Source organism: Gigantopelta aegis, chromosome 3 (genome assembly GCF_016097555.1).
Source record: "Gigantopelta aegis isolate Gae_Host chromosome 3, Gae_host_genome, whole genome shotgun sequence".
NCBI classification, from domain to species: domain Eukaryota; kingdom Metazoa; phylum Mollusca; class Gastropoda; order Neomphalida; family Peltospiridae; genus Gigantopelta; species Gigantopelta aegis.
In genome coordinates, this window is record NC_054701.1 from 63,834,093 (window position 1) to 63,848,917 (window position 14,825).

Here is a 14,825-nt window from a genome sequence, read left to right on the forward strand (position 1 = left end):
GCAGGCTAGCACACACAATACAACGATGTATGATTGTCACATGCAACAAAAATTGTATTGCAGGCTAGCACACACAATACAACGATGTATGATTGTCACATGCAACAAAAATTGTATTGCAGGCTAGCACACACAATACAACGATGTATGATTGTCACATGCAACAAAAATTGTATTGCAGGCTAGCACACACAATACAACGATGTATGATTGACACATGCAACAAAAATTGTATTGCATGCTAGCACACATGAAGCAACAACGTATGATTATTGTCACATGCAATAAAAATTGTATTGCAGGCTAGCACACACGGTGCAACAATGTATGATTAATGTGTCAAATGCAACAAAAATTGTATTGCTGGCTAGCACACATGGTTCAACGACATGATTGTTATCACATGCAACAAAAATTGCACCTTGTCGCAAAGGTCTGTGGCAGGATTTATACAAGTTATCAGATTCAGAAATTCGTGCTGACATTAGAATGACCAATATTAAATTAGATACTGTAATAAAAAGAAAAGAAAATCTAATTAGTTTAAATATACATAACATGGGAGTAAGGTTTATAAAATAACAAATGGTCTATAGTAATACTCAGTTTCTAGCATTAAAATGTTGGAAGCAGATATTGTTTTACATTCCACAATCTGAATTTCAAACCTTGCCAGACCATATTCAGAAGACATTTTGGATTGCTAAATTTTTGTTAATTGAAATCTGCTTGCCTCTAAATATTTGTCATATGCAAGCAGTATACACACTGGAAGGAATTGCTGTTGGAACTATAAAAAACAGTACACGCATACACTGAAACAGCACTATTGCAACGGTAATACTCAGTAGAACAGATCTTAGTAAAAAAACAAACCCAACTAAACAATATTTCAAATAAAACAAAAGTAAATATGTGTATTGCATTCTTGATTTGTAGGATTACCAAAAAGATTTTGGCTATGTCTAGACCAACCACAAGTGTATTCAAGGAGAAGAATCTACTTCAGCAGTTTAATGCGTAAGTATACAAATATTATTCACTTGGTTATTGCATAGACGAGTAGATGAGTGGGAAAAGGCTTTATTTATAGTGTAGTGGGGAGGAACAAAGCAAATTTACTGGTTCCACAATTATGGGCCAAAAGCTCCATTGGACTACAACTTTGGTTACCTCACCTCACAGTGCTACTATATGAAATTCGATCAACACATACTCTACAATATAGTGTGATAATAATTAAAGTGGCTGGAAATGAAGGATGGAAAATGTTTTGAATGTGCCGGGTTGTGGGCAAAATTGTACATCTTCCTCTTCTCTATATCCAGACAAAAGTAAATGTCTCCTTTAATTGTCCCTCAAACTGGAAGAACTGGACATTATATTTATTAAATACCTACATGAGCATAATAGGCATGTTAATATCAAATACAGAGTTTACTTTAAAAAAAGGCCAAATCATTTAATTGTTATGCTTTTCACGTGCCTGGTTTTGACTTTTGTTTTCATTCCTATATTCAACTTACTGAAGGTACAGTACATCTATTGTAGTGAAGAGTAGATATTCCATAGCATTAACTCTTGTAGGATTAGCTAAAGTGCAGTTATTGACTACAATGTACATGATATATGGTATTTACCCGATGACTTCCAAGTTCTGAATAATATAGTTATACATCACTATTAAATTAAAAAATATATGCTTAAATAATTTGTTTGTTTTTAAAAGAGTACAAACATAATAAAGAGTTAAATAAATTGCATTTTTGTTAAGTATATTAAATAAAGAATTAAATTGCAGAATATAATCTCAGGTTGGCCACCAACATTTTCAGTTAGGGCTCTTTCAAATAGAAGGAAGGAAATGTTTTATTTAACGATGCACTCAACATATTTTATTTACGGTTATATGGCATCAGACATATGATTAAGGATCACACAGATATTGAGAGAGGAAACCCGCTGTCGCCACTTCAAGGGTTACTCTTTTCGATTAGCTGCAAGGGATCTTTTAGATGCACCATCCCACAGACAGGATAGTACATACCACGGCCTTTGTTACACCAGTTGTGGAGCACTGACTGGAACGAGAAATAGCCAAATATGTCCACCGATGGGGATCGATCCTAGACTGACCGTGCATCAAGGGAACGCTTTACCACTGGGCTACATCCCGCCCCTCTCTTTCAAATAGATACATTCAAGATGTGTTTTCATATTTGTCACCACATAGCATGGATGGGTAACTGAACATATCTAGCCGGTGTTTTTAACATATCAATCAAGGACAACAATGAGAATACCTTGGATAAAAGCACAGAAATAAATTGAGCCCTGAAATAAATTATTATCGTCAATGCTAGTTGCACTGTGGTCACTTGTTATGTGCAGTGGTAGTTTACCATGCTGGAGCCAGATTTATCAAATATCCAGACTTCATGTTTTTGGTTCGCAGTAAATGTTTAGGTTAAAGTTTGTTTAATTTAATGATACCACTAGAGCACATTGATTTATTAATCATCAGCTAGTGGATAATTCTGACATATAGTCTTAGTAGCAAGGGATCTTTTATATGCACAGACAGGATAGCACATACCACAGCCTTTGATATACCAGTTGTGGTGCACTGGCTGGAACGAGAAATAGCCCAGTGGGCCCACCGACGGGGATCGATCCCAGACCGATCATGTATCAAGCGAGCACTTTACCACTGGGCTACATACCACTGCAATTTTTTAGGTGATCGGAAATCTGCATGTGATTTTTACTTGTAGTCCTTCCCACAACGAATGCCTTTTTTCATACTATGGAATTTACTACAAGTTATTTATTTATGAACCAATGGGTTTTTTTTAATTGCATACAAAAATAGTGGGGTGTTTTATTATTTCTAAATCACTTTTACTTTTCTTCTTATGTCAGACCAAACTGAAATTATTACAAAAAACATTTTTGTAAGATGGGACAGACCATAGGTGACCAACTGTTTGGTTGCAGGAATTATATTTGTGTAACCTAATCAATTACCTCAAACTGGCATGTTGAAGTTATTTTCTGGGGCGGGTTGTTCAAACGTTTATTAGCTTAACCAGAATGTGTAATGGTTCGCCATGTTGCCAATTTGGCAGTTCGTGTGAATTTAAAGTTAGCACATAATACCATGTTATACAGTGTTATAAGGAATAACCAGAATGTGTAATGGTTCGCCATGTTGCCAATTTGGCAGTTTGTGTGAATTTAACGTTGAGCACATAATACCATGTTGTACAGTGTTATAAGGAATAACCAGAATGTGTAATGGTTCGCCATGTTGCCAATTTGGCAGTTCGTGTGAATTTAAAGTTAGCACATAATACCATGTTGTACAGTGTTATAAGGAATAACCAGAATGTGTAATGGTTCGCCATGTTGCCAATTTGGCAGTTTGTGTTAATTTAAAGTTAGCACATAATACCATGTTGTACAGTGCTATAAGGAAACAATGAAGCAGTGTTCACCATCTGCTAAGGACATAGTCCCTTCTGGTGCTAGGAGATTTGATTTGAAAATGGAATATGGCGTTAAGAATGTACAAATCCAAAGTGCCCAAAGTTCCTGAAATAATTTTCTTTTGTTTAGTGAATTTGTTTAGTGACATAGCTCATTGGTAAAGACTATATGTAAAAAATTACCAAATGTTTGACATCCAATAGCCCATGATTAATAAATGAATGTGCTTTAGTGGTGTCGTTAAACTAAACAAACTTCTTCTTTTTTCTCCTCTATTGTTTGCAGCGAAAATATCAAGACTGTGATCAACCTGCAGATGCCAGGAGAACATGCCTCTTGTGGTCATGGTAACGAACCCAGTGGCTTTTCATACAATCCCCAAGAATTGATGGATAATGACAGTAAGCTTTTCTTACAATCCCCAAGAGTTGATGGATAATGACAGTAAGCTTTTCTTACAATCCCCAAGAGTTAATGGATAATGACAGTAAGCTTTTCTTACAATCCCCAAGAGTTAATGGATAATGACAGTAAGCTTTTCTTACAAACCTAAAGAGTTGATGGATAATGACAGTAAGCTTTTCTTAAATCCCCAAGAGTTGATGGATAATGACAGTAAGCTTTTCATATGATCCCCAAGAATTAATGGATAATGACAGTAAGCTTTTCTTACAATCCCCAAGAGTTGATGGATAATGACAGTAAGTTTTTCATACAATCCCCAAGAGTTGATGGATAATGACAGTAAGTTTTTCATACAATCCCCAAGAATTGATGGATAACGGAGACATTGCAACACCTTTTTTTACGATTGCATTGAAGTAAAAAACTGGTCTTTGCATTCCACTAAGCAAAAATGTAGTTATGTTTGGAATGACAGATGGTGATCTAAGATACGTAGTAAACTGGATAACTGTCAATATAAAATATTACATTTACAACATGAAAATACTAAAACAAAGTTTGCACAAAAAGGCCATTGAAAATATCCTGAAAACTAAATTTCAAATAGAAAGATGTATTTATTTTTTAAATTGCCAGTATGACAAATTTAATGAACATTGGGAGAAATGGTTGAATCTTCTTGCTTGAAAATCGGAGAATTAATTGATACTACTTTCTTCAATCTCATAACTGCACATTTTGTTAACCTAAAGGAAAATCTGGGCTTGCTTGGATATACAAAAAATTCAGTAGAACCAGAAAACCAATCTTAATCTACAATACGAGTAAATAATACATGCTTCTTTCTCTCTTTTTTTAGTTTCTGTTTCAATCTAATTAAAATTAGCTCCACTATTACATGTGGATCTAAAGACAGCCAGTTGGAGCTCATGTCCACCAATCAAAACCTTACTTGCAGAATCCTGCCAGTGATTTAAAAATAATTTGAAAACATTCCGAATTATCCTGAGGGTATACGACATGTTTCGTGTGAATTACGAATGCCTTAAAACATGTTTTATTTTATAAAATAAATACTTTGTAATGTAAAACTGAAGACTGATTTAGTTTTTTTTTAATTTTATAAATAAATAAATAATGTTTAATGTAAAATTGAAGACTGATAACCCACCCTGTACGTATTGGTATGGTTCGCTGTACTGCGGCCACTAAAATAGACTCGCCCGATATTTTTAGAATTTGTATGCTCTCAAATAACGTTATAAAAGGCGAAGTGTGATTGGTCAATATTTAAATTATTATTTACAGACGAAATGTTACCTGGACATTGGGGACTACGCAGTGTTGTTAGTTTTAAATCACTGGCAGGATTCTGCAAGTAAGGTTTTGATTGGTGGACATGAGCTCCAACTGGCTGTCTTTAGATCCACATGTAATAGTGGAGCTAATTTTAATTAGATTGTTTCTGTTTATCTTTCCTCTTTTTTTCCCCCATTCATTTCATCTGTCCATTCTCTATCCCGTCCCCCTCAGATCACAACCATTATTGTATTCATATTTATGTATTGTTTTTAACAAATTCAAATGTATGTAACTAGAAGGTATGAATAGATACATGTGTTTTTGTAAGGCAATGATTCAAGGCTCCCCAACCTTGACATTGTCAACTGATCTGGGGGCAATAAACTCATTAAAAAAAAGAAAAAAAAGAAAAGAATTGATGGATAATGACAGTAAGCTTTTCTTACTATCCCCAAGAGTTGATGGATAATGACAGTAAGCTTTTCATACAATCCCCAAGAGTTGATGGATAATGATGGTAAGCTTTTCATACAAACCTAAAGAGTTGATGGATAATGACAGTAAGCTTTTCTTACAAACCTAAAGAGTTGATGGATAATGACAGTAAGCTTTTCTTACAATCCCCAAGAGTTGATGGATAATGACAGTAAGCTTTTCTTAAATCCCCAAGAGTTAATGGATAATGACAGTAAGCTTTTCATACAATCCCCAAGAGTTGATGAATAATGACAGTAAGCTTTTTGTACAATCCCCAAGAGTTGATGGATAAAGACTGTAAGCTTTTTGTACAATCCCCAAGAGTTGATGGATAATGGCAATAAGTTTGTCATACAATCCCCAAGAGTTGATGGATAGTGGCAGTAAGTTTGTCATACAATCCCCAAGAGTTGATGGATAATGACAGTAAGCTTTTCATACAATCCCCAAGAGTTGATGGATAGTGACAGTAAGTTTGTCATACAATCCCCAAGAGTTGATGGATAATGACAGTAAGCTTTTCATACAATCCCCAAGAGTTGATGGATAATGGCAATAAGCTTTTCTTACAATCCCCAAGAGTTGATGGATAATGACAGTAAGCTTTTCATACAATCCCCAAGAATTGATGGATGATGACAGTAAGCTTCTGTCCCAGTGTGTGTGTGGTGTTTATTCTGTTGTCACACATCCATCCATCCATCCATCCATCCATCCATCCATTGTATTGCACAGAATGAGTTTTAGTTGTTTCGACTTTATTAAGTAAAAAAGGCGAGATCTAGGTATTACTTTTCCGGCGACTACGACAGCGTCAACTTTTGTGTTAAATTTGTTTGTTAATGTTTTGTGTTTATCAGTTTCTCACAAACTGTAAGTCCTACATTAGTGAATCTTTGTTTATAGTTGCACCTATGGATGTTGTTCATCCACGTGTCCTGAAAAGGTTTATGTTAGTTGAGACAAAGTTAAGATAGGACACACTTTTTGTTGATGACATTAATTTAATTGTAAATATTTCTGCTTAAAATGAAGAGCTCTGTACATTGAGTTTTCATTTTAGCTTAATTTCTCACAAACCCTTAAGTCAAATTGATGCATTTGTTGATGTTCAAAAAGGGATGTAACGCAGTGATAAAGCGCTTGCCTGATAGCATTTGGTCTGGGATCGATCCCCATTTGTGGACCCATTGGGCTAATTCTCGTTCCATCCAGTTCTCCATGACTGGTATAGCAAAGTACGTGGCATATGCTATCCTGTGGGATGGTGCATATAAAAGATCGCTTGTTACTAATAGAAAAATGTGGCCGGTTTTCTTTCTAGGACTATGTCAAAATTACCAAATGTTTGATATCCAATAGGCGATGATTAATAAATGAGTGTGCTCTAGTGGTGTTGTTAAACAAAACAAATAAACAAATCTCAAATTACAAAGTCTTAGGTCAAAGAAACTTTTATCATAGTTGCTCCTGCAAATGTTCATAATAAGTATGATTCTGCATTCACACAGTACCCCAAAGTATCTAAAAGGCCATAAAGTGGGATAGTGAACAATCTATATAAAAGTATGCATGTTTTATGATATAAAAAAAAAATACAATACTGAATACAGTATATTAGATTTATGATTTTCATTGATTTATATATTTTCTAGCTATATATAATTTAAACAGTATTGAGTTTTTATACATAAAAAGATTTTAAACAACTGAAGTTGTATCAATAGTTCAGGTAACTGCTACATGTATTAACTACATTAATTTTTTTTAACATAGCTATACAGTGTTCGAGATTAAAATTGTTGGGTAGTATCCCAGTTGGATACCAACATTTTAAAATCTGGTATCCCACCTGAAAATTTAGTATCCCACTTAAATGAAATTCATAAATAACATCATTACAAACTTGGACGACACTGTTACTTGACTTCACCAGTAAATGACGACTTTCATGGTTTCAGCGAAAAATAAAAACATAGGATTAAAAAAACAACAACCAAAACCCCAAAAACAATATTATATGGTATCCCAGTGGGATACTGGGTTATTGAAGTGTGGTATCCAAAATTAAATTCTGGTCTCCCAGGGATATCGGGATACCGTTAATCTCGAACACTGCTATACATATTATATATTTTTAGTTTACATGTGTTATGTTCATCAATGTATTCAATGTTATATTTCAGTTTATTACTATAATTTTGGCTGGTGAGTATGACATTTTTATGAGTTTTGTCCATTAGGTTTGTAGTGAAGTACATGTACATTTAGGGTGCATGCAGGAATAGCTATGGTTGCTTTGTTTGATTGTGTTGTTTTTATAACATAATTGTATTCAGAAAGGGTACATAACATTTAGACGAGAATAATAATAATCTGTTTGAGTTTTCCTTCTTGTTATAAACCATAAAACTAACCTAGCCATGTTGAGCTAACATTGCCATCATTTTGTGTTTTTTAGCAATCTTCACAAATAACTACTGTAGATCCTGAAATTAATGCGATCATAATATTAATGCGAAAAATGCGAGCTCGTGTTATTCGCATTAATAATATTGTAGGGTTCCTGGTTTTCAGTCTGTCTATCTTTTCATATTTTCCTTGATTATTATATTCAGTTAAGATTCTGATTATATCTCTTACTAATTACATTAACAGCATGATCTAACTTTACTCACTTATGAATATCAGGAACGTTATTTTCTCATTGCTACGAGGGATAATACAATAAGTGTCGTGCAACCGTTTTAAATGTTGTCAGCAGAAGTCCATGCAAGAGTGTGGCCTGACTGAATCAACCAATCAGGTTGGTCAAGTTAGATTATTTTTCGACGCACGTTATTCATCCCCACTTGCGCTCGGGTTGTTTTTCTGTGAGGTTAGTTTTTGTGTGCTGTGTTGTTTTTCGTTTTATATATATGTAAACATGTTTGCTTCCATTCCTAGCTGTCTGCCCATTTATACATACATTTAACCAATGTATATCTTATAAGTTTCGGTTATTAAAATTATAAATTAACTACGTAAAGCGAGTCAGGCAATGACCCGTGTTACGTGTAAGGTGTAATCGTCCCATATATAATTCTGTGTTTTTACCGTGCACGAACTGTCCGCTTAATCGTTTTGGCTGAGTTAGAGAATGGACGACCCATCTGAATAAATTAAACCTGATTAAATTAGGATCTCATTGATTTTAATAAGCGGTCTTCTTCATTGTCGATGGTTTGTAACCCCATTCCGAATAAGTGAGTCCTAATTATACGGATTAACGACTGCTTTAATAGGCTGTTTTGGTTAAAAATAGCTTTGAAGGGGGCTGTCCAATATATATGATTTAACGGAGTTCGTGTACACCGGCATGGATGGGTAATCGTGTAAGGTATAGAGCCTAATTATTTGGTGTGGGCTGTCCTGCAGATGTAAATTTAATTCCGCGAATATTCTCTTTGTCGGGATTATCCACGACACATTCATACACGTCCCTAAATATAAATATTTATTTGTATGGATATGTGGGTGTAAATTTATTTATTTAGTGGTAGTCAATTCATATATGGATCTTAGAGGACTACCATACATATTTGTTATTTGTTTGTACTCCCTCGAATAAATGTGTAATCTGTTTATTTGTTAGTTTGGGTTTTCTGTGCTAGCCAAGTCGGTCTCTTGTTTATAGTAATTTCAGCCTTCTAGAGAATTATTAATCGACTCTTAGTACCAGCAAAAGTCTACAACCGAAAGGGGTAGCCGAACCTGTGGTCCCCAGATTGGGACCCGAAAAGTAAATTTCATTACAAGTGGAGCCGACGTTAGGACCCGAAAAATAAATTTCATTACAAGTGGTGCATCGACCGGGAATTGAAAAGTTTATTATTTGTCTAAAATAAACTACATAATCTTAACATGGCATCTAGAATTCCTATACCAGACATCGATGAGGCTCGCATAGAAATTGAGAGGGAGATCAATAGGACCTTGGAGGAAATTATGAGATGTAGACATAGATTTATTCAGGCTATACCCAGGGACCTTAGTTCAGTAGGAATGGAGGCAAACATGGGTGAACCTCTTGTACAAGAAACCATTAACGTAGCAGCGCACATGCAATGTTGAAACCAGACGGAGACGTAGATTTCCTGATTGGATGAGATCTGGGGAGTACGATTTATCATAGCATTTTGTTTTCCACAGTATTTCTTGTTATGTAAGATAATATATGGTTAAGCTTCTTTTTTTTGGTATTGTAAGTGTTTTCTATAACCATGTAAAATTCTCCACATGCATTTTTTGTTTTAAAAGTTGGTTTATGGTGGTTCTAGATCTGAGACGTGATTTTAAAGACACTGCTTCCACCCAGCTCATGCATACTCAGTAGTATAAAACGGCATGGTAATTCTTAGTGATTGTGAAGAAATATATAGCAATATTTTCTGAGGTTGGAGAAATCATGAATTGCTATACGTCATGAACTGTTTCTGGAACTGGGATTCCCTACTTGAATAAACATGAATATAATAGTTCCTGGATTGGGACTTCATTGTGAACTATTTCCAGATTGGAATTTCTTTATAGAATAATCATAATGAAGGATTCACAACTTGATATCATAGTAGACTGTTTCTGGATCAATTTATTTCTCTATTGAACAGTGTATAGAACCATATGTGGATCACTAAATAATCATGAACTATTTCCGGAATCTCGTTGGTTTCCTGTGGGGGCGACTGTGGTGCTGTGCAGTATTTGAAATTAACCTCTGGATCTGTATCGCTGTTGGAGGTTGAAGAATTATATGGAATATTGGACTGAATGAACTATTCTATTATCTGTGAATCGTCACGTCTAATATGGTGATTGTGTTAATATGGACTGTTGTGTTGATCACCTAGTATAAAATGGTGATTGAATGAACTATTCTATTATTTGTGAATCGCCACGTCTAATATGGTGATTGTGTTAATATGGACTGTTGTGTTGATCACCTAGTATAAAATGGTGATTGAATGAACTATTCTATTATTTGTGAATTGCCACGTCTAATATGGTGATTGAAGGATGTTACCTGCTAATTACTTAACCGTCACCTGCTGATTTATCAACTTGAACTGTATCCTGAATATTATCTACATGTATGAGCTGGGTGGTTATTGGCCACATGTGTGATTCTTCTACAAGGACTGAACCATAAAAACTGAAAATATGTACTGTATGTTGGAGAGTTTTTTTTTTTGCGTAACAGTAGTTTGAGGTATGTTGATATTTTAGTTTTTGTCTGTCCTATTCAGTAGTTATTCCAGAGTAAACTGGATCTCTGTGTATATAAATGAACTATTTGTGTTTGCTATTGTAATGTGAATTTGTGATGGTAATGACTCACTGGGTGTATGTACGGGGTGGGATTACCACTCTATGGTTAAGTGCCGTAGGTGATATACTGTCAGTATTTTAACCATGGAGGAGGATTTATTGTTCGAAATTTGCATAATTTATTACCCATCTTAAGTTATACATGTACAGAGTTTTGGGGTATTCTGGAATGCTAAAGGAACTTAATGAATATCAAATTTATATCAGGTATGTCCTAGACTCCTACAGTTTTAGTAGATAAGCATGTGCCTGCTACATGGTTTCTTAACGTATTTGTTTTTTTTACTCGAAGCGCAAGTCATTGTATTGTTACTTTGGTTTTTTTTTTATATGTTATGTCTAATCATTGTTATGTTTTCTTTTGTCAGGTTACCATTTAATCTGATTGAGGTCGAGGTAACCGTATTGGAACTACAAATCCAAAAGATGTGTGGGTGTATGGGATAGGCTATGTTTGGAAGCAAACACTAAATTAATGGTAACCTCTTAAAATATGATGATCTCTCCGATGCTTACAATTCTAGATGTAGTAAATTCCGCGCTATGAGGGCATAGCTAGGCGATGTAGTGGAAGGGTATGTAACGTTCATGGTTTTCAGTCTGTCTATCTTTTCATATTTTCCTTGATTATTATATTCAGTTAAGATTCTGATTATATCTCTTACTAATTACATTAACAGCATGATCTAACTCTACTCACTTATGAATATCAGGAACGTTATTTTCTCATTGCTACGAGGGATAATACAATAAGTGTCGTGCAACCGTTTTAAATGTTGTCGGCAGAATGCCGTGCAAGAGTGTGGCCTGACTGAATCAACCAATCAGGTTGGTCAAGTTAGATTATTTTTCGACGCACGTTATTCATCCCCACTTGCGCTCGGGTTGTTTTTCTGTGAGGTTAGTTTTTGTGTGCTGTGTTGTTTTTCGTTTTATATATATGTAAACATGTTTGCTTCCATTCCTAGCTGTCTGCCCATTTATACATACATTTAACCAATGTATATCTTATAAGTTTCGGTTATTAAAATGATAAATTAACTACGTAAAGCGAGTCAGGCAATGACCCGTGTTACGTGTAAGGTGTAATCGTCCCATATATAATTCCGTGTTTTTACCGTGCACGAACTGTCCGCTTACTCGTTTTGGCTGAGTTAGAGAATGGACGACCCGTCTGAATAAATTAAGTCTGATTAAATTAGGATCTCGTTGATTTTAATAAGCGGTCTTTGTCATTGTCGATGGTTTGTAACCCCATTCCGAATAAGAGAGTCCTAATTATATGGATTAACGACTGCTTTAATAGGGTGTTTTGGCTACAAATAGCTTTGAAGGGGGCTGTCCAATATATATAATTTAACGGAGTTAATGTACACCAGCATGGATGGGTAATCGTGTAAGGTGTAGAGCCTAATTATTTGGTGTGGGCTGTCCTGCAGATGTAAATTTAATTCCGCGAATATTCTCTTTGTCGGGATTATCCACGACACATTCATACACGTCCCTAAATATAAACATTTATTTCTATGGATATGTGGGTGTAAATTTATTTATTTAGTGGCAGTCAATTCATATATGGATCTTAGAGGACTACCATACATATTTGTTATTTGTTTGTACTCCCTCGAATAAATGTGTAATCTGTTTATTTGTTTGTTTGGGTTTTCTGTGCTAGCCAAGTCGGTCTCTTGTTTATAGTAATTTCAGCCTTCTAGAGAATTATTAATCGACTCTTAGTACCAGCAAAAGTCTACAACCGAAAGGGGTAGCCGAACCCGTGGTTCCCAGATTGGGACCCGAAAAGTAAATTTCATTACAATATGACGCATTTATTTCTATGTTTTGTCTATGTGTCCCACGTTATTAAAACAAAACAAACAAAGATTAAAATTCTAACATATAAAACAACTGGAAAACAATTCATTGTAGGCAAGTCTGACTAATTGTTGACTAGTCCAGCAAGCTATGTGTCACACTCTTTTAAAATAAAGATTAAAATTCTAATACATTTATAAAACAACTGGAGCACAATTCATTGTAGACGAGACATACTAATTGTACAATCATCTAACAAGATGCCAGCCACGCGTGATGATTGGAGGGTCTTTGGCCATCCTATCAAAAGCCGACACAATACATCGCGTATGAATGAGTTTTAGCATGCTAATCCTGAGGTCGACCGTTTCTTTGATTTCACGGTTCAAGTTCACTGCAACTTATTGTCCGAACCAAATTGTTAACAACTACAAAAAATTACTCTCCTACCTTTTATTGCCGTTAGATTTCCTCCAAAGTTTGTCCAGACACAAATCGCAAAAAAACCCACTACAAATATACAGATTCCACACACAAGACTGCAATGATGTCGCTGATATCGTCTTTGCTGAGATTACATAGGGAAAAATACATGCAGTTTTCTGTCCTCTGCCATGTTGCTTGTTTATGGAATACTCTTCAAGAGGGGTGAAAGCCTCCAAAGTATGTGACACAATTAATATGAAATCGGTTATCTCTAGTGGTATCATTATTATTTTTTTAATAATAATAAAAAAAAAAAATAATAATATGACGTCATCACGTTTGCTTTTATATCATAACATGTTATGACGTTGTTAGATTAAGTCCTATCCTTTCACCCCTCTTGAAGAATATTCCATAAAAAGTCAAAATGGCAGCTGGCACAAAATTACATGCTTTTTGCCCTATGCGCTCTCAGCGAAGTCGATATAGGTGACATAGTTATCATCTGGTATGTGGAATCTGTGTCATTGTAATGGGTTTTTCAAGATTTCTGTCTAGACAAACTTCGGAGGAAATCTAACGGCAATTAAAGGTAGGAGAGTAATTTATCGTCGTTGTTAACAATTTGGTTCAGACAATAGCTCTCTTACAGTCAGACTGCTTTTGTTATGATTTTGAAATATGTCTACATTCTTAGGAAGATACAGTTGTAATGGTACATATATGCTAATGTTTAACCAGATTTATGTAACCATACCTGTTAAACCGGCTTCGGTGGCATCGTGGTTAGGCCATCGGTATACAAGCTGGTAGGTACTGGGTTTGGATCCCAGTCAAGGCATGGGATTTTTAATCCAGATACCGACTACTGAGTGAGTGCTCCGCAAGGCTCAATGGGTAGGTGTAAGCCACTTGCACTGACCAGTGATCCATAACTGGTTCAACAACGGCCATGGTTTGTGCTGTCCTGCCTGTGGGAAGCGCAAATAAAAGGTCTCTTGCTACCTGTCGTAAAAGAGTAGCCTATATACCGACAGCAAGTTTCCTCTAAAAAACAGTGTCAAAATGACCATATGTTTGACGTCCAATAGCCGATGATAAGATAAAAAACTTAATGTGCTCTAGTGGTGTCGTTAAATAAAATAAACTTTACTTTACCATACCCGTTTATCTCACCAAAAACACTAAGGACTAAACAGGTTAACTGATGTGTACACATATATGTTAGTAAGTTGATCTCATTGAAGACAACTGTAACTTGGATTGAACCAAAAAGTACATGGACGTGTGTTGCTAGGAAAGTAATATTTCAAAGGGAGGCCACTCGCATTAATTTCATGCCGCATTTTAGTCTGCCTACCGTCACTTGCATTAATTAGGGAAGCGTTAATTTCAAGATCTACAGTAACTACTGTGATTTAAAGGTAGCATAGCATGACCTGCTAAATATCCCAGCCAAATATTACCTCAGTGTATGTGTGAGTGCGTGCGTGCGTGTGTGCATGCATGTGTGTTTAATCAGTTACATAAATATCATATTCCAA

The 14,825-nt window shown here is 35.3% G+C and overlaps 1 protein-coding gene across 1 annotated transcript in view; it reads left to right on the forward strand.

Annotated features, from left to right (window-relative positions):
- LOC121368774 (protein tyrosine phosphatase domain-containing protein 1-like) overlaps positions 1-14,825 on the forward strand; it is a 38,622-nt gene that overhangs the window by 3,725 nt on the left and 20,072 nt on the right. Inside the window, exons 3-5 of the mRNA XM_041493522.1 lie at positions 940-1,020; positions 3,775-3,890; positions 7,860-7,881. Coding sequence (XP_041349456.1) covers positions 940-1,020; positions 3,775-3,890; positions 7,860-7,881 — 219 coding nt within the window. The remainder of the gene's footprint in view (positions 1-939; positions 1,021-3,774; positions 3,891-7,859; positions 7,882-14,825) is intronic.